Below are 24,744 nucleotides of genomic sequence, written 5' to 3' on the forward strand. Positions count from 1 at the left end.
TGGCGGCCATTGTAGATGTCTATGGGCTCCGGTAACCACTTAACATCAGGAGGGCTCATCCACCCACCTAACCAATAAAAAATATAAAAAATAACTAAAGACTTTAATTTTTTTTCGTAATACAAACATCACAGTTAGTAATGTTACAGGAACGAAAGTGGAAAACTTGATATATACCTACCTATGTCTCAAAAGTAAAGAAATGTGATTGATCCTCCTCATAAATTTTAAGTGTATTGTCTATGGCCCTCACTGCAAAATAGTTGTTTTCTTGTTCCGATTCTTCCCCCGTCATAGACTAACAGATGTTCTTCAGATCACAGAGTATTTTAAATGATAAATTATTATGTAGGCACCTAGGTATTTAACATAAATATTGTATATTATTAATCAACGAGACAATATTATTATTTAATTCAAGTGTATTAATGTCTATGGTGCGCAGTTGTAAACTTTAAAAAATCGAGTTTCAATTAACTCCCAAAATATCAAAAACACTAATGAAATGTAAACAAAAAAAACGTACACATATTATGTAGATTACTTATTTATTTAAATTAGTTCCTCGTTAAAAATACAAATAAATAAATTTTTCATCAAAATGACTAAGTCAGAATATTCACTACTAAAAGATGAGATAATTTTACGTGCAAGTGGAACTCCAAGACACGGTGAGATTTTGAGGTCTGTAAAAGAAATATATAAACAAAGTATTAACTCTAAAAGAAGATATGAACAAATTGAAACGATTGCGCAGCTGTTGAAAGTGTTGGAAATACGAGATGTATTGTCTGAAAATAGCATTGAGCCACTGAAAGAAGTCGCACGAAGACTACAAGATAATAATGAATTACTGCGTAAAATTACAGATTATGAGTTAATTTCTGTATCAAAGAAGGACCTAAATAACACAGGTAATGTTTGATCAATTTATTTGTGATAAAAACTGTACAAAATTAATGTTGATGTAGATGTTGACTAATGAGATGTAGAGCCAAATCATATTATTATTATTAATAATTTCCTAAACTTCATATCATCTTAGTCAATTAACAAGTTCTCAATGTAAAGTATAACTTCAGTGTACGAGTAACTTCAATGATAATGTATGGCAAACTAAATAATATAAATACCATAATTTAATAGGTTCTGTACACTAAGTCTATATTGTTAGGCTGAGTCTTAGTGTTGAAGTGGTAACATCCCAAGATTGAGCAGAAAAGGGGAAACAGATTTGTCTGCTCCCAACATCCTACTAGGCTTAAAGTAGTCATGCTCATGTAGTTTACCACAGCTCCAAAATATTATGATCTCACTGAAATAAGAACCTGTTATTTAGTATTTATAATGTAAATAAATTTAGACATTTAAAAATATTTAATGCTATAAAAATTGGCACTGATGTTTTGGTAAAATAATTTACACCGAAGGGTAATTATTAGTACTGTAATTTTAAAAACTTTACACAATTCAATATTTCTTTTGCATTCTTTATTTTTTCTAAATGTTTAAACCTTTATTTACATCTACTTTGATTATTGCAATCATAAGTAAACTAATAGAAAAAAAGAGAAAATATAAGTTAAATTCTGAAACAAATGTTAATGCGGTCTCTAGAGACCATTACTTTAAATTCAATGCCAATTAGCACCTTGGCCCTCCAAAAATAGATCCTTAGGGTTGCCGTACAGATTTGAATTTACAAGTTTCAGACATTCAGATCATTCGTAGTTAAAGTAAAAAACTTTCATTTTAAATATAAAGTGGTGTATAAATAATAGGCTTTTATATTTGCTCTAAATTGATTGAATCATTTTATCTGTGCTTTTATCATCTCAAAAAAAATATCTATGATTTATAATGTTTTATTGCATAATTTCAAGTTTTATAGTCAACTTTTAAAAAAAAGTAGTTATTGTACATAGAAATATTTCAACCTATTTTTTTTTTTAGTATCATCATTTACTGCAACGCATGATGAAAAAATTGAAAGTGTTATAAAGTTGAATCCATTTGGTGGCAATTTAAGTCCAAGAAAAAAAGCAAGGCTATTTGAAACTATAATAGAAGAAACAGGTACAAACTGGCGGGCTTTAGCTAGAAAATTAAAAATTCGAGAATGTGTAATTATAAAGATTGATGCTGAAGAAACTACACTAGCAGATAAAGTAAAAAAAATACTGGAGATATATGAGCAACGAGCAGATCCACAAAGGTGGTTTTTTGTTCTTTGTGATGCTTTAGAGGAATCATACAGGCGCGATATAGCAGATTCATTAAGAAATATTATAGTAATGAATATTTGAAAAGAAGTACCATCAAATCACTTCAAGCAATATTTCAGCTTATTAGGAATGTTTACACAATTTCACTTGAAGAAGTTATTAAATCAAGTAATCCCTTCATATCGAAAAAAATCCAAATGCTTCAGTGAGGATTGATATCAATAACAGCAGAAAAAATACAGAAATCGAATTGAGAACCTTACTACCTTTTTGAGTTGGTTAAAAATTGATAAATGAAATCATGACCCATCATTAGATGTAAGTGTATGTATCATATAGGAAATTAAGGAATAATTGAGAGAATTATAGGTTTAAAAATAAGGACTGAGCCATGAGCTGAACATGAGCTGCCATTATCGGATGCGACTTTATGATGTGGAGGTTAGCCACACTCCATTATTACAATTCTTCAAAAAGGCAATCGTGAATCAATACTATTTTATTATTAATTTATTTTAGATGGCTTTTACATTGCTTTATCTATTATCGTTCTTTTGTTAACCATAGATATATTTATCTATTTCAAATCATTTTATTGTGTATGTCACATTTTTACAACGGTTATTTAAATACCTTCTTAGTATATATAGTAGCGATTTCCACCCCTTGAAGGATCACCTTATAGGCAACAATTGCACGAATTTTTTTTTCAATTTTTATTAAGGGGTAGGTATGTACAACATATAAAGTAGTAAATTTATTATAAGCAAAATTATTTAAATATACAATTTATACATAATATTATATTGAAGTTTGAAGAGACCTATTAACGTTTCTGTGTATGAAACACACTGTCAATAACAAGGAAACTACTATCCTTGCTACTACTCGTCATACTATTGTTCGGATGTTATCTTAATAATTTGCTTTAAATCATGTTTAATGCAGTACCTTTGTTATGCATTATAGTAAATACTATAATAAAAGGAATATTTTCTACCTACCTTTCTTTTCATTATTCTTTTTCATATGGTGTAAGAAAAGGTTTGTCTTTACCACAGACAATCGTATTTTAAAATAATGATACGTCGAGAATATCCAATCGTAGTTTTAGTCTATCATAGTTATTACCAGTGCCCATATACATTTCAACCTAAATGTCTTAACCCCCATTGAGAAACCAAGACACTCAATGTATTTATTATGTCTGTTATAAGCAAACAAACAAATCGAACAACTTATTTATATATTCAAAATAATATCCTATTCCACAATTTGAATAGTCCAGTTTTTTTATTGCATGGACGAGCTCACTGCTCACCTTGGTGTTAAGTGGTTACTGTAGCCCATAAACATAATATATAACGTAAATGCCGCCACCCACCTTGACATATGAGTTTAAAGGTCTCAGTATAGTTACAACAGCTGCCTCACCCTTCAAATCGAAACACATTACTGCTTCACGGCAGAAATAGGCACAATGGTGGTGCCTACCCGTGCGTACTCACAACTTCACTTCATTTAAAATATGACGAGATTTAATACAATCATACATGTGAGTTCTGCCACACACCATGAGAGGTTTTTTTATTCCAATCAGTATACTTGATTACGGCTGTAAGGGAGTGTCAACTACATTAGGTATCTAGGCCCTAGATTCTAGGGTGAGCTAGTAAGACGCCTTACCGGTACAAATCACATCACATCATTAGGAATTATTCTGGTAAATTTATGAATATCGTCACAAATATTACTTGTGGTACAATAACACCGAGCAAGATAACTATTACGATGATTCTCAAGTGATGTCTCATCTGCGTTGGGATTGTATTTTTCTCATGTATACAGCTAGGGCGTATTAAAGTAAAAAAATCTATGCTTGATGAAAAATAAAAATATATCGGGATATATATATATTATGTACCATTGACATTAAATGTTTTCATTTGTCAAATAAAAAGTATTCAATCGTAAAATGAAATAAAATTTATTGATTTACTTAACAATATTCAAAACGCCTTAATATTTATTACAAAAATAAGACAATTCATTTCACAATTCGATATGTTTCCTTTTAAAAATAGTTTAAACGCACACACATGGAATGATATAGATTCATCGTTTTATTCATAACAAAACGTTTATTAAAGGCGTAAAACCTTCATTACTTATTTATTCATAATTGTTTGATAAAGACCGAATCGAACCAAAATGCTGGTACTACATAATAATGCCATACCATAGAAAAACATGACTTTTTCTAAAATGTTGGACTGTTAATGAGCTTTTTATATAATAATGCTCAGATAACGAACTGATTATAAGACTATTTCAAAACTTCGTCAGAAAAATCTAGACAGAATTTTTTTAAACATAATTAAACAGCATATTTTTTATGGAAGACTGTTTTTTTTTATAAAATCTTGGCGTACACCCAAAGATCCTTGAATGATACTTTTTGTATTAATGATTAATAGCCCACGAGTAGGCATTTTGGAAGAGCCGCAACCACGGCGAGGCTTGGCTGTTGCGTACAGACGGATTAGTTACCGTGGGACAAGGAGCCGGACATTGCCAACGTAAAACACAACGCTCTGGATGTGGCATCATAGCTATGTGACGGCCGTCACGTGAACGGACACCAGCCAGCCCATCTATAAACAAACAAACAACTAAATTAATGTTTTTTTATTTTTATTTAATTGTTACTGGTAGCCCGAAGGCCTTTCCAGTTTCACCAGGACAGGCGGACGAGAAAAGGCTTAGCTAGGAGGGGTGGGATTAGCTAACAGCTGCCCGAGCCTAGACTTAACAACTACGGGATCGGAATCGCGACCCGCTGAGAGAATCCGGCGAGAAACTCAGAGAGCTGATGTATGGGTTAGGTTGCACGTCGAACTCTTTGCCGAGTTCGACAACTAAGGTTACCGGGGTCCCAAAGTCTCCTAGCGTTAGAGCTGAAGGCGTCTGATGCAAGAGTTATTGGATCTAATGGACGTGTGAGATTAATGTCTGGACCCACAGAGTACTTTTAGCTAAGTTTCAAGTGAATATTTAATATCATACCATAAAATCAAATATAATATTATTAAGTCACAGAATTTTTTTATAGTATGAAATGTACTGAAAATGTACTGTACTGAGTGAGTACTGAACATGTAGAAAAATTTACTGTCTGGGCGTGTATTGAGGCCACGAAATCGGGAGAGTTCTGTATACCTCTGCTCCCGAGAAATCATGTGTTTTGCAACTAAGACATCGATCACCACCGGTGACCGTCCTCGTCGAACCCGTCGACGGAAGGGCTCGACGAGTGAATTAACCCATAAGACACAGCCCACGAAATTTCTCGCCGGATCTTCTCAGTGGATCGCGTTTCCAATCCGGTAGTAGATTCTGCAAAGCACTGTTCTTGCTAGGGTCAGTGTTAGCAACACACCCGGTTTGAGCCCCGTGAGCTCACCTACACGTCAAGGAAAAGCTTAAATAGCCTCTCAAGACTATCAGCACAGGTAAGAAAAAAATCGATCTTGCATCTTAAAGTGAGTCAAGCAAGTCCTTACATCAAATAAATGTGTCGGTTCAGGTATACCTGGACTTCCATTAGGATTCATCGGGTACACCTCGGTGGGCTTTCCGTCGTCGTCGACATACTGTACAGCGACTTGTCCGTTCTTGTACAGTTTGTCGAGTAGGGAACCGTCGGCGACCGTGAATCGTCCTTCGCCGTGCGCGACCCACACGCCGAGCACGCTGCCGCCCATCCCGCGGAACCACACGTCTTCTTTGTTCTCGTTCTCGTGTATCTTCACGGCACTCCATCGGCATTCAAATCTTAACAAAATTACAGTTATTAATTGAAAGAAAAAAAAAGCATCAAATGGATTTCAAACGGGACAATAGAGGGCAAATATGATGCTAACATTGAAAATTTTTAATTTTTTACAAAAGTTTTTGTTTTCAATAGATTCCAGAATTATAAGTTTCGTGGAACTTTTGAAATCCTTACGAGCGATCCATATTGAGAGGCTATAAAAATAATTTGTACAAACTGTCAATGCATTGAATGCTGAATTTTAAACATTTTGAAAAATTCAGGATCAATTACTTAAAACCATTTACTAGCTGCTTCAAAGATCATAACCTATACATATAAATAAACTTGGAGTGCTTCAAAGATCATAATCTATACGTATAAATAAAATTGGAGTGTCTGTTTGTAATATTCAAATAACCGCTTTTTACTACATGCATATGAATATAATACGGTACATACACCAAAATAACATTTTTTACAATTTTTGTCTGTCTGTCTGTTTGTTCCGGCTAATCTCTGGAATAGCTGGACCGATTTTGACGGGACTTTCACTGATAGGTAGCTGATGATATAAGGAGTAACAGGAGTAACTTAGGCTACTTTTTTAGACTAGCTTCGCCTAGCAGCGTCACCCGCGGTACGACAATAGCCGCGGGTTACATCGCAGGACTCAGCTATCAATAATAAAATTTAATGTTTCCGAAGCGAAGCGAGGGCGGGTCGCTAGTATATACTAAGACTCCATTTGTCACTCATCTCAAATGTCCACACTGTCCTTTATTTAGCATTGTTTTATGCATAGTGGCCACTCACCATCAGATGGGTCATGTGCTCGTCTGTATATGAAGACAAAAAAAATGACCATCCCGGTAATTTCACAACTGAATACCTATGACGACCATTAGAGATATATTTGAAATGTTGACTGATTACGCGTAGCTTGCGAAAAAGTATATAAAGACTAGTTCGATCATATCTTCAGTCTAGTAACTACTATACTACATTTATATCTTGTACATAAAACTAATCAACACCAATAAACACTTCTAACAAATAAATTATAAGTAAATCAATTAAATACTGAAAATAAAACAAGACTCCCTTAACATCCACACCAATTGTATTAATTACCTTTCAGAGCTATTATGGTCTAGGAATATCTGGGCCTTGTTTGAACCTTTGGAATTGCTATCCGGGTCCACCCATCCTAGCATAGCCATTAACTGACACCCATTACAAACTCCCAAAGAGAAAGTGTCTTTTCTATCTTTAAAGTGAGCAAATTGCGAGCTTAGAGATTCTGAGAATAATATTCCAGCAGCCCAGCCTTTGGCAGAACCCAGAGTATCTGAAATAAATTAACACCATGAGCACACCAATTAAAACATAAAATATGGCAATTTTTAGCAACTCATACTATTATTTAACACGAGAAAAAGATCAATAACTTTTCTCACCTGCGTAACTGAAACCTCCCGGGAAAACAACACCTTGGAACGCATCCAGAGTAATCTTCTTGTTTTGTAAGTCACTCATTGTAACATCAAACACATCAAAGTTGGCTAGCATTAGTGATGCGATCATTTCCCTGTCTCCATTGATACCTTTGAAAAATTAATTGTTTATAATTATTATTCTTTAAATTCAACATGTCATTAATTTTGTAAGATTGATTTTGGAAGATTAAGACGTTGACCTGAACTGCTAAATTTCTTCCTCAGTCACCAACTTTGATAAAAATATTTGGCATTCTGTATATGCCTCATAATACATATATTTTTATAAACATAAAAAAAAACTGAATGTCAAATGTTAGTAGTAAAATTAACTACTATTATACTACTGGTATTATTTAATACTACATATAATGGTACCTTCTTCACGAAGTACTGCAACCTTGATGGATTTCGTTTTAATAACGGCAGCCGTAGGATCAAACGTAACGTTGTATGTGGCACCTTTACGTTTCTCAAGAACTAAAATTTTAATTGAAAAACAATATTATACAAAAATTAAAATTGAACAATTATTCAAAATGTCGATCAATCCGATCAACATTATTCCTTTACCTTTCCATTCTTGGAGGACACAATCAGAGTTAGCTTGCAAGCATTCCAAACGATAACTAGTTTCCTCCCACATTCTGAACACATCAATGAGAACAGTATCCAAAACATTAACGCCATTCACATTTATCACAACCTAAAATTGTATATCGTTAATTCAACTTATATTCTATATTCCAATAAAAATTGAATCTTAAATATATTTTTATTGCCCTTGTATGCAGACGAGCATACGGCCCACCTGATGCTGAGTGGTTACCGTCGCCCATGGACTTCAGAAATTCCAGGGGCAGAGCCAAGCCGCTGCCTACCGTAAAATAATTTTAAATAAGCTAACCTGAGAATCCATGCCGTATTTCCCAGTGTAACCAATGTGCTGTGCACAGACACTATTGTTGTTGTATTCGCTTAGAACATAAGGCAAGTCTTTTTTGGAAACTTCCAGAACTATACCAAGTTCCTCATTGAACAGCGCTTCGATGGGCGAGACATTGGCGGCAACGTTGACGTGTAGATTCAAACCGCGAACACCGCCGATACCCATCTCAAGTACCGTTGTTATGAAGCCTCCTTCGCTGATATCATGACCGGATATCAATTTTTTTTCTGGAGTAAAGAAACACAACAAATTAATAATCTGTTCTACTATTATGATTATACTATGATGTCATTCCCGATATTCCTCTTTTACCTTTTAGTAACTTCTGTGTAATCTTGAATAGACTTTTCAATATGAGGGGATCGTCTAAATCGGGAGGATTATCGCCTAGTTGCTTGTAACATTGAGCCAATGCTGAACCACCAAGTCTACAAGGAAAAACGATTTATTTTATAAATAATTTTACTGCTGTGTAGATCATTTTCACTAAAGTGAAATGACATGAAACGTTTGCAAATGGGTAGTTTTGTTTGAAAAAAAACGGCGATATTAAACCGTAAAAATAGTGTAAATAACATTTAAGTTTACTTTTTTTGCTTTACCTGTATTTTCCTGGTGAAACCGGTACGTGAACCAGAGCGGAGTTTTCTTCTTTGAGTGCTGGTTCAATTTTAACGGTTATATCTGGACAAGGGGCGTATGTCGATACCACCAAAGTTCCAGGAGACTTAACTACAAATCAAACAGAATATAACGTATAATAAATTTTAGCTTTTCGAATAATGTCGGAAAGGTTTATTAAAAAGGGAACAGAACAAAAGAGTTTGAAAGCCGAAACAAAAAATAATATTGATAGGAACGCTATGAACGAAGACGGACGCCCCTAGCGTCGCACGACCGTTGAACCGGCGTGTCAGCTGTTACTATTTTTTTCTTGTTTTTCTTAGCTCTACGAGCTTACGGTCCACCAGATGATAAGTGGTTACCGAAGCCCATAGACATATACAAGGTAAATGCTACCCACGCAACTTAAGATATGAGATCTAAGGTCTCAGTACAGTACTGTTACATATGCCCCTCAATAATAACACAATAGAAATAATATTGCAGACAAGGGGGATTTTGAATGCATCGTCTTTATATACATTATATATATAGGTCGGTCTTTATATAAAGACGATTTATGTTAAAACGCGGCAGAACAGAGTAGTAGAACAGTTGGCTTGAGTAGCGGAAACACATATCGTTTGTACTATTTCTTTTATAAAATAAACTCAGTGACAGTTTCGTTTTTTTAAAAGAGATCCCTGTAACAGTATAACGGCTGTCCCGCCCTTCAAACTGAAACGCATTATTGCTTCACGGCAGAAATAAGCATTAGCAGATGGTACCTGTGCAGACTTACGACTATCAGTAATGAGATTTATTTATTTATTTTTATTCCTTAGATGGGTGGACGAGCTCACAGCTCACCTGGTGTTAAGTGGTTACTGGAGTCCATAGACATCAACAACGTAAATGCGCAACCCACCTTGAGATATAATTTCTAAGGTCTCAAGTATAGTTACAACGGCTGCCCCACCCTTCAAACCGAAACGCATTACTGCTTCACGGCAGAAATAGGCAGGGTGACGGTGCCCGCCCGCGCGGACTCAAAAGAGGTCCTATCACCAGTAATTAGGCAAATTATAATTTTGCGGGTTTCATTTTTGAGATCATTGCAGGATATCCACTATGTGTGTGAAGATAGGCTTTAGTTATACCTTTCTCGCCGGCGACGTGTGCGCACATGGAGAGCGAGTCCTTCCCGCCGTCGACGGCGACGCCGAGCGCGCGCATGGCGCCGCACAGCGCGCCGCACGCCGCGGTCAGCGCGCCGCCCTCCACGCCGGTCTTGCCGCCCCACATCCAGTTCCCTGAACACTTCACGTCCTCCAGCTCCGATATGCCGGCGAACACCTGATCGATACATGTTTACATTCAAATTAACTATAGCGTATTAATGAACGGTGAATAAAAGTGGAATTTCTTTCGAAACATCTAGAACACTGATTAACTAGCGACTCAGACATGATCTTTTACAGACGAGATACAAATGAGGAATCCAACACAAAAACCTTATATATATTTTTTATTGCCCTTGTAGGCAGAGGAGCATACCGCCCACTTGATGGTGAGTGGTTACCGTCGCCCATGGACTTCAGCAATGCCGAGGGCAGAGCCAAGCCGCTGCCTACCGTTAAAGTTGCTATCCGTAAAAGTTGTATTCAATATCTCAATAGCATTGTTTGGGTATGAAATAATCTATTAATTTATTGGCATCATAAAAATATCGACAAAGCGGTATTGCTTTTAAGTAATTCATAGACTATGTGCGGCAAACGTACATAAATACAAGTACACCAAGACCACAAAGAAGGCAAATAACTTTAACAAATATACTACTATTTTGAACCGGAAATAGAATACGATCCCGTACAGTACAAAATTGTAAAACAAATATTTGGTTCAATAAAAGTATGTCAACAGGTTTAGCTATTTATGAAGTAAACTAGCTTTTGCCCGCGACTCCATCCGGGTGGAATAGTTACTTTGACATAACGCTAAATTTTACCCCCACTTCATTTACATAGGAAGTGAAAATATTTTTTAATTATAGAATGTTAAAGAACTATTTAAACACCTATTTTGAAACATTCTTTATTGGTGCTCCACTTACCGTGTCCGGTCTTACCGTTATGTTATAGCCTATATATAGCCTTCCTCAATAAATGGGCTATCTAACACTGAAATAATTTTTCAAATCGGACCAGTAGTTCCTGAGATTAGCGCGTTCAAGCAAACAAACTCTTTAGCTTTATAATATTAGTATAGATTACTGTAGAATAATTACCAAATTAGTTAGAGCCTCCCCTAATGACAATCTCGCTCCGGCTGCCGGGTCCAGTAGTCCCTTGATGTTCTGTGTACCGATAGAAGTGGCCGAGCCGACGAGATCGTAGTAAGAAAGTGCTATAATAGCGCAATCCGCCAGCGGAGTGTGAAGTGGGCCCACACATTGCTGTTGGGCTACGAGACCAGTGACACAGCGGTCGACCTAAAAATTCAAAGAAAGTATTAAATGCAAATAAACATAGAGTCTGATCGTTTGTTCTTCACGAATGTGCTTAGGTTTTTTTTTTATTGCTTAGAAGGGTGGACGAGCTCACAGCCCACCTGGTGTTAAGTGGTTACTGGAGCCCATAGAAATCTACAACGTAAATGCGCCACCCACCTTGAGATATAAGTTCAAAGCTCTCAAGTATAGTTACAACGGCAGCCCCACCCTTCAAACCGAAACACATTACTGCTTCACGGCAGAAATAGGCGGGGTGGTGGTACCTACACGTGCGGACTCACAAGAGGTTCTACCACCAGTATACTTGATAATTTGTAGACACTTTAGTAAGTTCCTTACCGCCGTCAACATAGTTGTACGGTTTGTCGACACAGACCTATGTTATGATAATGATAACAAATTCAATATTGAGTAATTGTTTATTGATATGCTTATACTGATTGATGGCTGTTTATATGATAAAAATGATATTATGCAAGTACGCGACGCCTTGCAGATGGCGGTACACGAACTGACTGGAAAATTAATGACTTTGATATAAAATGCATCCGTATGCAATGTAATGCTTGCCGGTACAATAATCTTATTCTAAATAATAATTTATGTATGTTAAACATCATGAACATGGCCAAAAACCATAGTGAAACGAAGTCAGTCGCTAGAGACGGCTTTATCTATGGTGCAGGGTGTGGGTGCAGATGTGTCAGGGGCATCGGCCTTAGCACTTTCAATGAACCTGTTATATTTATACCTATTCCATTTCCGCGCCCTTACTAGAGGGAGGTAATTATTGCACTCGAGCGCTACATGGACTAAATACGCCTTTGTCAGTCGCACATAATTATCAGCCTGTCATCACTGGTGGTGGTTTTGTAAGCCTGCACTACCACTGGGTAATGACATTAATCTCGCGTCTGCCCTCCCATAAACCCTTACTAGACTCCAAGTGTCAATAAAATACTTTAAATAATTATTTCAACAAATGAGTATTTCATTTCATATTCATCCATAATATAAGTGAAGTACGAGAAAAATATATTCACAAATAATCCGATAATTCATACGGAACTCAGGAATGAATTCATAAAATAAATTAATTAATTATTAAATTAGAAACCATTTTAAAATAGGCACAAAAAAAAAAGAATAAGAAAATGACCTTTTTATTGTCAAATGTTTTTATAATAACAATACCTTACCTTGTTGGTTAGGTATCTTTTGCTGGCAACATTGACAAGCCTCAGAACGCGATCGAGTGCACTCTTCACCGTTATGTCTTTAGGAAATGACAAAGGTAACTTGGTCCTTTTTTCAGTTTGTAAATCAAAGGTTTTTCGTGGCATATTTCCTTAAAACAGTAACGTTTTATCTATGAGAATAAAACAACGCAAAATCCTAACAAACAAATGTAATTAATTTTACGAAAGCACATTGCACAAATACAATCAATAACATATTATAAATACGCCGATTTTTTAAACCTCAACTTTTGTTTTTTCGATCGACTTAAAAAAATTTAAGTTGAATATTTTCAAAAGTATTACCTAAAACCGCTTCCAGGTGTAAATCATAGGGCAGTTTAGACTTTGATTCAAGCTTCATTCTTTCAGATCTATCTAAGAATTTCTCGGTATACGAGTCCTCAATGAGGCTCATATAACCGTCACCAGTCACTTCTCCGACAAACGAAACCGGGCAGCGTTCACGACGACATATTTCTGTTAAATAGAATTAATTCGTTAAATTAACTCACTATATTAATTGCTATCTAAAGTATTGGTAAAAGCGCCTAGCAGAATAAACCTTGACTATGTCAGTTTCAATATTTTCCTTATATTAAGGAAAATTCTGTATTTTTTATATTGCTTAGGATGGTGGACAAGCTCACGGCCGAGCCCATAGACATCTACAACGTAATTGTCGCCACCTACCCTGAGATATGAGTTCTAAGGTCCCAAGTACAACGGCTGCCCCACCCTTCAAAGCGAAACGCATTACTGTTTCACGACAGAAATACGTAGGGTGGTGGTACCTACCCTACTACTCAAAAGACGTCCTACCAACAGTAGAATAGTAACACAATTTATAATTAAATAGCTTTATTGGTATACATATTTACCTTCTAGGATATGTCTATTCGCCTTGGAACATAACAAAGCGTCGTTCTCTTGATACTCAGCGCCCCAAAGTTCTAGTGTGGTGATCGTAGGGTCGCCCAGTTGGAACTCTTTAGTGAAAACAACAGCCCCTTCAGGCTCTACCAGCTCCTTCAACACGTTACCGTTACCGCCGGCGCCTTGGTCGTGGATCGCTATCAATAATATTTTACGATTCATACAATTATAATCATTTAAATAATACTAGTGGTCCCGCAGTAGTCGAAATTCGACTATAATTAACTGAAATTATAAGTTTAAACATTATTATAGTTCTATAGTTAAAGATTATTATACTTCTATAATATAATCACAGATTTCGCCAAAACTACACTATAGATAAATAATATTAAAGAGAAACAATAATAATACATAACAACAATATTAATCTATTCTCAATTTGACCACAGACTTTAAACAATACCAAAAATTTGACAATTGACAATAAACAAAGGGTATACATATTTATATGTATGTGTTGTGTCAAATACATTTATGCATAATTTGAAAAAAAAATTAAGATTCTGCACTCCTTCTCTATATTCTGTATAAGTGTAGGAAATTTCATCCTCCTCAGTCCGCACAATTTTCGTAAAAAGGGGTACAAAGTTTTATGCCTCACGTGTTAATGTATAGATTTAATTCGACTGCAAAATTTATGAAAAACTTGCATTGCGTATCTATTTGGCTATTTGAATAAAAACTTCTTCGCTTTGATCAAAAACGAGGCTTCGCTTCATTTATTAACTCGCTAATTTCTAACAATGATTTATCATGAATTCTCATTATTGCCGAAGTGGGTCGATGTCAATCGACTAAGTGTAAAATCGTAAGCTGAATTACAATGACCCGAGCGGAGGGTTAAGAACACATGGATCATGAAAAATGCCATCAAAAATTAACATGATTGAAAAAATACTCACATTCAACTGGATTAACATCGGATTCCAGACATCCACGAACCACGCGGTTCAGACGATTACCCATTTCCGCATCACCTGAATTTTTATTTAATTACATTATGATAATATGATCAAGTGATACTATTTTTTTTTCTCCTACCTACGCCGAAAGTTCGGTTTTCCTCCCGCTGTACAGGGAAGAAAGTGTAACTTTTCCTCCCTGGGTACAAGTGCGCATGCGCGTTAGTGTACGTCTGCTCTCATGCACCTAAAATTCTCCGTCATTGTTGTGCTCGGGTATTTTGCAATATTGTTTAGTATAAAAGTGAAATAAACAAAAGGCAATAAAATTTAATAGTGAAGTATTAAACAAAGATGAGTTCACCAGACAGTTCTTATTCAATTAGTAGTAGTTTATTTAAAAATTAAAAAACAGTTAAATTGTTTTTTTTTGAACTAACTAACCCCGGCCAGGGCTTCGCCCCTGGACCCCGGCTCGGTACTCCACAAACTTTCAGCCTGGTAGGAGAAAAAATAGTATGTGCACCGCGGGAAAAAAGGAGGATATCTCGAGGGTGGCAAACACGCTTGGTGCACAATTGTACTATGTCTTTTATGCAATACTTGGTGATTATATCTACAGATTATAGATTATAATAATATTGAAAACCTTAGTCTAGTTTGAAATTTAGTGGAATTAAAATAAATACATACATACGAGAGAATTTATTTTATATATTAGTTAAAATTTTCACAGAGAACCTACCGATGGGATAGGGAAAGGGAAAACTTGTCATACTAAAAATGAACAGTATACGTTCCAGTTTGAGCAACACTGGTTCACCGCAGAAATAAGGATAATGGTGACCCCCTCCCCCCCCCAACCCCGCCGAAAGGGATGACAATACGTCCTATCGCCAACTACCTTTACAAGGATTACCTTCCCATTGTTGTACCGACCTCTCTGCACAGCTCCAAAGTCAAGGGCGTGGTCTCTAGCGTCGCCGCCCTGCACGGCTACGGAGGACGCGGCCCCACCACCGACGCCGATACGGTATACGGGACCACCGATCTTCACTAGCAGCATACCTAAAATTTTACAAAAAAATATTGATGACATCTGTAGGGACACAGCATAATAGCGTATGCGGTTTTGTACATCGCTTGCATTGGTCAGTCGTACATAGCCCACCCGACACGTCAGACACTTGTGAATGTATGGAGTTAAATAGGAACCAACTTGTTTTATTAATAAAGGGCAGTTTACACCCTTTACTCTGGCATGAGCAACCGTACAGTGGTGACCCCGACGTGATTTGAACACGCAACCTTCTGATCTGGAGTCAGGCAACCGTACGTCACACGTCCAACTTCATAACTGAGTATATTGATATAAAACCGTAAAAAAGGCCGCCCACTTGACAAATTGAACCCAATATAGCAAGGAAATCGAGGCTAATTTTTAAACCTGTCCGCGGGTAGCCGAAATAGCCACTTAGGTTACTAGTAAAGAGGTAGAGTTTTTTTTAAACTGTCATTTGCTAAACCTAATTAGACATCACCGTGTATTCACACAGGATTACAATACGCTCCCGTTACCAGCATATTTCTGCAGGATGTCATTTATCCATACTACGTTGCATCAGCGAAACCATCTCCCTATAGTTCGTTCTTTTTAATTTTTGCCATAAATGGTACATTCATTTTCAGTTACAAGTAAAGAAAAGTGTTTATATACGTCCTTGAACTTATGTCGTGTACAATTTTTACGGCGCCTTGGTAAATGTGTAAGTTGTGTTCGCAACCTGTCCATTTCGACTGACCAGATGGCGCAGTGGTTAGCGCCCCTGACATCTGGACGTGCCTAGGAGGCACGGGTTCGGTTCCCACTTCGAACAAATATTCATGTGAAGACCAAGTTATTTTGCTTGTTGTTTTGTCTTGTTTATTTGTATCTGGCCGTTTCATAGATGCATAAGCATATATATTATCATTTACAGGTTCCTACAGTTCCGGAGACTCTAGTTTGGGGCCAGGTGACTGTTTTTCATTATTTATTTCGGTCATCAAAGAAGAATAAAGTCGCAATTTTATTTATAAGTTCCAAATTAATTGGGGTATGTTGCTAAACTGGAATTTATTACAGTATCCATTAACAGTACAGTACAGTATCCATAACAAAACAAATTATATTCTATACTAAATAAATTAGTTCTATTTCAACAGTTAATTTCAGATAAGAGTTTTGATTACGTACTGACCTTTGTCGGGTTTGTTTTTTTTAATCATTGAGTGTGGCATGTAGCCGATACCACCACTAAACATTATCGGTTTCACAAATTCCTCTCTTGTATTGTCCGCATTTTTCAATCCATACGATTGAACAAATCCTGAAAAATGCAATTGATTTGTTAAATTTTTAACTGGATGAGCAGGCGAGTCTACGGTCCTCATTTAAGCTTTACTACTGGTACAAAGTCGTACTGATCATAACTATAATTATCTATGGAAACTTTGCGGGTTTGACTTTATTGTATTTCTCTTTTATCATAAATGTCGTCTGTAAATTTTTAATCACATTAATTATCTTTAAATTTCGAAGGAATACGCCGGGTGTAACTCCTCTCGAGCATAGCGAGCTTAATGGCTCACTAGCCTATGCTCCGGAAACGAATATAATCCATGATGGTTCGTAGCGATTTCTAGCTGTTACAAAAATCTACTTAAGCTACCATTAATATTTTACAAATGTTTTGGTTCAACAGTTAGTTTGTAAGAAGACTGAAATAAATAAATAACAGTTCTGATGATTTATAATAAATAAAAAATAGTAGACAAAAAGGAAACACGTTTTTTAGACTATGCCAATGACTGAATATAACATAATTAACACAACTCAAAGGGACTCGGGGGCGTCAGCCAGTTACTTTTTTGGAAATCCTAAAAAGATACTTTAATTTTGTACATAACTGAATTCCATGCTTTCACACAAACAATGTTTTAATTCTTACCAGATATTACTGGTTCACCAAACTTGTTTCCATAGTCTGAAGCCCCATTGCTGGCTTCTATTATAATTTGTAGAGGTGTTGCAAAATTACTTGGATATTCCCAACCTTTTTCCTCCCACGGTAGATCGTACCCTAAGTAAATACCATTACTAATGACCAATTGATCAATCAAACATTTCTAGATTAATTTTATTGTATCAATTTGTACGCCATCAATCTTTTTAATTGCCAATTTTAATAGACTGTAAATTGTTTAACTTCACTGCAAAATTTGAAGTATAAATCAGTGTGCCTATTGTGCGCTTTCTCAAAGACGAGCATAAAGGTTTTTATGAAAAACTTAATAAGCGCATTTATATACAGGTCCTATTTATATATATGAAAAAGTTATCAAAACACCGGTTCAGGCGCATCAAGAATCCTTCAGAAAATGGATAAGCGTCTTAACAATACCCTTAGCTCGAACCAAAATTAGACTTTTGGGCAAGACTCAGTACCGGCTAATAGAGCTCGATACACACAATCATTACTAGAACGATTTTTTCTAACTTCATCAAGTAAGTTTTTAAGGGTAAGATTATGGTCAGATCAACTCTCGTAGGTATGTGTCTTGCATGTATATCACTGCATAAGATTTTATGATTACTATAAATCTTCTTTATCTCCAGGTGGTGATAAAGAAGAAGATAAGGTTATCCCACAGGGGGTCGGTACAGCGAATTATTCTATTTCGTACACCTATATCAGCCGTCATTTCAACACTCGCTCCTCTTTCTCTCATATCGTCATTTACACACTCCATCCATGTCTTCTTCGGTCGACTTCTTCTCCCTTTACCTTGCACTGCCATTTCCATACATATACATATGATTACTATAAATATGCTTTAAAAAAATATATTAAAAGATAAAAATAGATTTTATAACAAGGTTGTGTGTCGTAAATTGTTGTCTTAATTTGAACTAAGATTAACGTTAGTTGAGTCATCCACGTTGGGAATGTTGTGCTGTGTGTAGTATGTGGCAAAATTTAAACTCATTGTCATTATTTGGCTCATTAAACTTTCGCTCGTCTTTTAAATGCATGTAATGTAGAAGCCACGCACGTTGATATTGCGATTGGCGGCCATCTTGGTGACGTACTCGAACTGTTAGTACCGTTCGCAACGTTGGTAAATATAAATTCGATTAATTAATTAATTAATTAATTATTAATTAATTAATAATTAATTAATTAATAATTAATTAATTAATTAATAATTTTTTTTTTAAAACTTGGTTTTATTTATTATTTGCCATTAAAATTGGTTGAGAGGTTTATAAATGAAAATATATATCAAATAGACAAGACTTCTTTCACATTTGTAATATTAGTACGTATTCTAAGCAATTTTATAGGAAATGAAATTGTTAAATACCTATAAATATACCTATAAATTTTCTTATATATCTTTATACTGAGAACTTTTATAAAAATTGTGTATATATATATATAAATATCTTATTTACCTACTAGATAGGTCAACTTCGTTCGATACTAAGAAATATTTTTGTTAACTGTATTTTTTGCGGTGTATGACGTCACGCAGCTGTTATTGTGACAAGGTTCCATCGCATTATCAACATGCGGGGTCATATCATCGCACTAGCTAGATGTACGAAGTGCTTAGTGTGTGTTAAACATCTAAAATCGGCATATTATTTTGTATATTATATACGTTTTGTTAACTAAATTTCATGATCTTATTTATGTTTTACCTGGTATATGTAAGTTGCCCACACTATACCCAGCTGTGCCAGCAACTGTGTGTCCACCACGACCAACTCCTTGAACGTCCCTAATACGTCCCCCCGTACCAGTTGTAGCCCCGCTAAAAGGTGCTACTGCGGTTGGCATATTGTGAGTTTCTGCCGTGAATATTATATCAGATTCTGTTTTCTTCTGGATAACTTGCGATGGTCCTCTAACATTTGTAGGACGCAATATTGTGTGTTGGAAGCCTTTGATTGCACTATAAATTTAATATATTATTTAATTGGTTAATGATGTTTTGGTTTAATAACAAAATGTAATTATTAACATATTTTTTTTCGACAATCATACCTACTGTTATCACCAAATTTAATAACATTGTTATTATTCGAAGTTTTTTGTGTGGAAGCAACCATATCAATTAAAGATTCATTTATCTCTTTACCATCCAATACTAACTTACCCTAAAACGGGAAAAACATTTTTTTATTAATAACTATTTTTTATGTGTATTTAAGCTGATAAGCTCTTGTTATTTAAAGACCTTGAAAAACCAATGACGTGAATGTTCACTGTTGCTCTGGGCGAGGTCAAATAGTTCTACACTCGTAGGATCCCTTTTTAATTTGTTCACAAATAAATCCATGTAAAATTCCATGTCCCATGTATCAAATGCCAAACCTGTGAGAGCAACGGACATCTTAGAAATTTATGAAAAACGATTTTTTAGTATGACAAGTAAGTTTCTTACAACTGAAGTTCTGAATACCAAATAAGGTGGTGCAATCCTAACATATCAGTTTTACCATACAATTATTGATACTGCAACCTCATGTCTCGAGTTAGGCAACAGATATCAAGTGATGTATGGGTTGTGGTAAACAGTAGCGAAAATGTTGTTTTCGTATACCTACTCTCCACTATATGAATGCAAGTAACCTTTAAACCTATATATTTAACAGTACATGCAGATAAAGGGGTCACTTGCATAGATAATACACATAAATTAGTTATAGATAAGCAATTCAAGCAATTAACCAAAAATTTTACGGGCGTCGGCCACTAGATGGCTTCGCTTCGATTAGTTTCTCATTGCTCCTGTAGATGGCAGTAACATATTACTTAAGTACCTATCCATATTTTATTTTTAATGAAAGACTTTGTAAATTTTCAGAACCCACAAATATATAAAATTTAATTAATTTGTCTATAACAAATAAAGACTTGTATTATTATTATTTTTCTGTGTTTAGTTGCACAATAATTAAATGCCTTAACTTTAACAGCATATAAGTTTAGAGGCATCCGCTACAAGATGTCGATAGTTTCCATTAAAAAAAATATTTGTCTTAAAGTATCGCAGTTTCAGTGCCCTGGTCACTTGTGCCAGTTTACGTATTAATAAGTTGCGTAAATACAAGTTTTACAGTAAAAGTATTTGTGGACATACTTTTAAAGATATAGGACTCACTTATGAGTTAGCTCCTAGTGGTTATTATGACAATAAGATTATTAGTGGAAGTCTATTTTACATGTAAAACTACTTACCCAATTTATCATTAACCTTTCTCATAGCAGAAATGCCTTGCTCTTGCAAGGGAACAACAAACCATGGTTCTAAATCTTTTGGCAGGCATTCATTAAAACTTTTACGGGGTAGATTATCCTTTGTATAAACACATTGCGTCATCCTATCATGTAACACTGCAGCTAAATTCTCAAAATGTTTTTCAGTAACATTTTTTTGTTTTCCAAATGTAATTAGGTATCTTGTAGATACTTCAAGACGAACAACATCGCGTAAACCCACGCTTTCACAAATCTGCACAGAATTACTGGAATCTGCTGTGGAGAAATTAAACCTACAAAATGATAATTACATTAAGATTTTTATTTGTTCCCTTGCCAAAACAGCATAGGGGGTACATGCTTTCTTGTTTTTATTTCACCTTAACTCCACATTCATTGGCTAATTTTGATTCGATTTCTGAATTTAAAACGTAGCTTAGAAATTTTAAAACAACAGAATGGCAGTCAGCAGTTATTTTCTCAGTGACTTCTGTCTCGATTTTACACTTAGGCCTGTTAAAGAGTCCTGGAGAAATAGAGAGCATCTATTTACATAAAGAGAATGCTTGATTCTTAGCCAGGGATACTGGATAAAAGTAAGGTAATTAATAACAAATTCAATAATGAATAGCCGACCTAGTTGCGATGCGGATATTGTCGCTGTTATCCCAAGAACTAAAGCTGTAAGTTCAGGTAAAAAATACGTATGATTATATTTTACTACATTCATCAGCATCAGCCCACAAATTTCTACTGCTGGATATAGGCCTCCCTAGAAGGTTCACAATAATGGCCAGTATTTAATGCATTAATAAGATATTGTTCTTGATTGCTGTATTGTGTTGGCTTATCGATTTGAATGTGGTATTTTAAACTACATTTTTTCTGAGATTAGTTGGTAGCAAGACAATGCATAACAACATAATGCAACAGTGCAATAGAACATTTATCATATTTTTCTGTATTCTATGATAAAAAATAGCAAAAAGTTCTAAAGCCTGCAGAACATCAATTTCCGTTGTGATCCTCTGGCCATGCAGAGACATAGCTGTCTACTTGCATAGTCGATTTCTCAGATATTTATAGTAACATGGTAGCTTCGACATCTTGTCAACATCTGTTCAAACAGCTTATCTCGCCTTCTTGAGGTTAGAGTGAATATAGACAATATCCAATGTAGCTGAACCCCATGTAGGTAAGATGTTGAGAGACAATGGAAACAGATATCGTAAAATCAAGGTCACATGCCTTAAGTATGCATGACTGCAATTCCTCTAGCTCCATTTATTGTGTTGTGGATGTAAGGCTATTAAACTAAGGACATGCATTGACTAAAAATCAATTGGAGGTGAATGGGTTCGGCCTGATGTGGCTAGTTAACTTTCTGATGGAGTTGGAAAGGTGCCTCATTTTGTAAAATAGAAGCAATTAAATGTCACTGATTTGTGAAGAATGTCCCAATTACTTTATAGCATGTCTACCAGTTGGCCTAAAAATTGCTATCAGTCTTAGAAGAAGTACAATAAATTAACAATTACATAAATAAGTAAATGAGAAATACAGGTAAAAAGTAAGACTAAAGAAATTTATACTGCAAATAAATAAAGCTATAAATAGGAAGTGAATAGTGAAAATATCACTTCAGAATGATGATATCACTCCAGAGCTGTTTTTGCTTTTAAATGTATAGTTATAAATATAAGAGCATTACAATTTTCAAATAATGACTTATTCAATCATAGGTTAATGTTCTTAAGGACATGACATCTGTAATTATTTATTAAAGGTTGTACTTAGACAGAAATATTAGTATTATAACATTAACGGAATGCTTTTAATATACATTGGACAATATATACAAATTATTTTCAAAACTCACCTAGGACCAATTTCTATTAAAAGCTGACTGTTATCATTACTTTTGAAGATAGTTTCATTTCTAACAGCTTGAGGCTGTAGTGGTGAACTCAACAGCCATTTTAACACTTTAATCTGATTTATATTGAGATATTCACAGCCTTCAGCCAGCTCTACATGGTAACACAGCTCAGTAGACAAATCTTTTATATCACTATCCACAAACTTCAGTTTTTGTAAAATTTCATTTGTTTTATGTAAACTAAATGCTTCGGTAGAAAAGAATCGTACGATAGACATCTTTAATTCCTTAACATAAATATTACTGACAGAACATATGTAAGCAACTAACTACAAATATATTATAAATGCAAACATATCACTCTACCATTATAATGATTGTGTCAAAGTTCAAATTACACCAGAGATATGTATCAATTTTCTGAAACAAATAAAGACATTTGGCTTATGTAATGTACAAATATGTTCTGTAGTGTGTTTTTGTAAGAGTTCAATATTTAAAATTATTTCAGTAAGGTAAAGGTTAACACAAGTCAAGTGTTATCACAGTCATTTATAATTAATGTTATGTTCTTATTGACTTATTCTAGATTTTAATATGTCCCACATATATATGTACTTAATGAGTATTGATTGCTGAGCCTCTATTATGAATTATTTCAATATTGCTCAGGGTTAACACAGGCCAAGTACATAGATATCACAGAGCTAATTAATAAACAAAGTCAAATATTAGTTTTCATAAACATGTGCTATTTCAGGGCTTTAAAGATTTATCTAACATACAGTAAGATGCAATGTATTAATGTAAAAATATATTATTCGACTTCACACCATACAGGACACGAATTATTCCAAATCTTTTTAGTTAAAGCACAGAAAAACAATTTAATGCGGGAAAATTATATGTTTATTGAAATAATAATGATTTACCCTCTTGTTAATTGAAAATATAATTATACTTCCAATACATAACAATTTGGAATCTTAATAACTCCATGGAATTTTTATAAAACCTTCACTTGTGTTTATTTCGAACTTTCAGATTGACTACAATACGCAGGTACTAACCTAACGTATGGTACCGAAAAAATGGGGTGATTAGGGACAAACCCCAATTTGATGAAGAATTCTAGGGTACTTGTTGATGTTAATGCTATATCAGGATCAAAATGATTGAGTCTTGGGTGTATCTTTGTTATCCAATTTAAAACTAAGCAATTAGTATTCCAATTTAAGCAGAAAAAGCAAAAATTTGTGATATCTATCCCTATTCACATGGAAATTGAGTTAATGGGGACGAAATTAGTGACAATAGAGAAATTTGCTAGGGCTGGCCCTACTTGGTTTTAATTTATTTATTAAGCTGCACCAACAAAGTGATCATTTCACAAATATATATTTATATGGGTTAAGAGATTAGGTGTGTCGGTTATGTCATGGATTAATTTGTATAGAAATGTACCGCCCAATAGTTTTCTCCGGTTAAGAAGAGAGTCTAGAATGTCTAGATTAAAGTGGCGAAGTATATCTCCATAGTTGAATAACTTCCTACCCAGATTGTAGTTGTGAGACAAGTTCCAAAGAAACCGTTTCTGGACACTTTCCAATTGCTTATTGTATATCTCATAATAAGGATTCCACACAATGCAGCAATATTCTAAGGTACTGCGTACGAGAGAATTATAAATTGAGAGCATTACCTATAAATTGTGAAATTAATATTAAATTTCCGATATTCCGAATAAAATTGAAACTAATAAAAATTATTTTTTTATGCCAATTCAATCTAAATATCCCTTTATTATTACGCGTAAGTCATAAGAATCAAATGGATACCTCCACTCTGAAGAAATATTAATATATTTTAT

At 34.8% G+C, this 24,744-nt stretch overlaps 2 protein-coding genes across 2 annotated transcripts; one reads left to right on the forward strand and one right to left on the reverse strand.

The window, feature by feature from the left end:
- The first annotated feature begins 438 nt into the window (after window positions 1-438).
- LOC114251337 (fas-associated death domain protein) lies at window positions 439-3,228 on the forward strand. Its single transcript, XM_028185559.2, has 2 exons — window positions 439-914; window positions 1,954-3,228. Exons 1-2 carry the CDS (start codon window positions 602-604, stop codon window positions 2,304-2,306), a joined length of 666 nt encoding a protein of 221 aa, XP_028041360.2. The 5' UTR covers window positions 439-601; the 3' UTR covers window positions 2,307-3,228.
- Window positions 3,229-4,196: 968 nt separating this feature from the next.
- Window positions 4,197-24,099, reverse strand: Pfas (phosphoribosylformylglycinamidine synthase). Its single transcript, XM_028185550.2, has 24 exons — window positions 23,807-24,099; window positions 22,875-23,294; window positions 20,975-21,288; window positions 19,971-20,107; window positions 19,778-19,890; window positions 19,432-19,685; window positions 17,675-17,806; window positions 16,925-17,053; window positions 15,624-15,752; window positions 14,685-14,759; window positions 13,725-13,916; window positions 13,150-13,323; window positions 12,805-12,953; window positions 11,381-11,584; window positions 10,251-10,446; window positions 9,090-9,219; window positions 8,800-8,915; window positions 8,446-8,714; window positions 8,112-8,244; window positions 7,917-8,018; window positions 7,500-7,646; window positions 7,174-7,390; window positions 5,818-6,059; window positions 4,197-4,879 (listed from the first exon to the last, which is right to left on the reverse strand). Exons 2-24 carry the CDS (start codon window positions 23,150-23,152, stop codon window positions 4,689-4,691), a joined length of 4,023 nt encoding a protein of 1,340 aa, XP_028041351.2. The 5' UTR covers window positions 23,153-23,294; window positions 23,807-24,099; the 3' UTR covers window positions 4,197-4,688.
- Window positions 24,100-24,744: the final 645 nt, after the last annotated feature.

Source organism: Bombyx mandarina, chromosome 22 (assembly GCF_030267445.1).
Source record: "Bombyx mandarina strain Sakado chromosome 22, ASM3026744v2".
NCBI classification, from domain to species: Eukaryota; Metazoa; Arthropoda; class Insecta; order Lepidoptera; family Bombycidae; genus Bombyx; species Bombyx mandarina.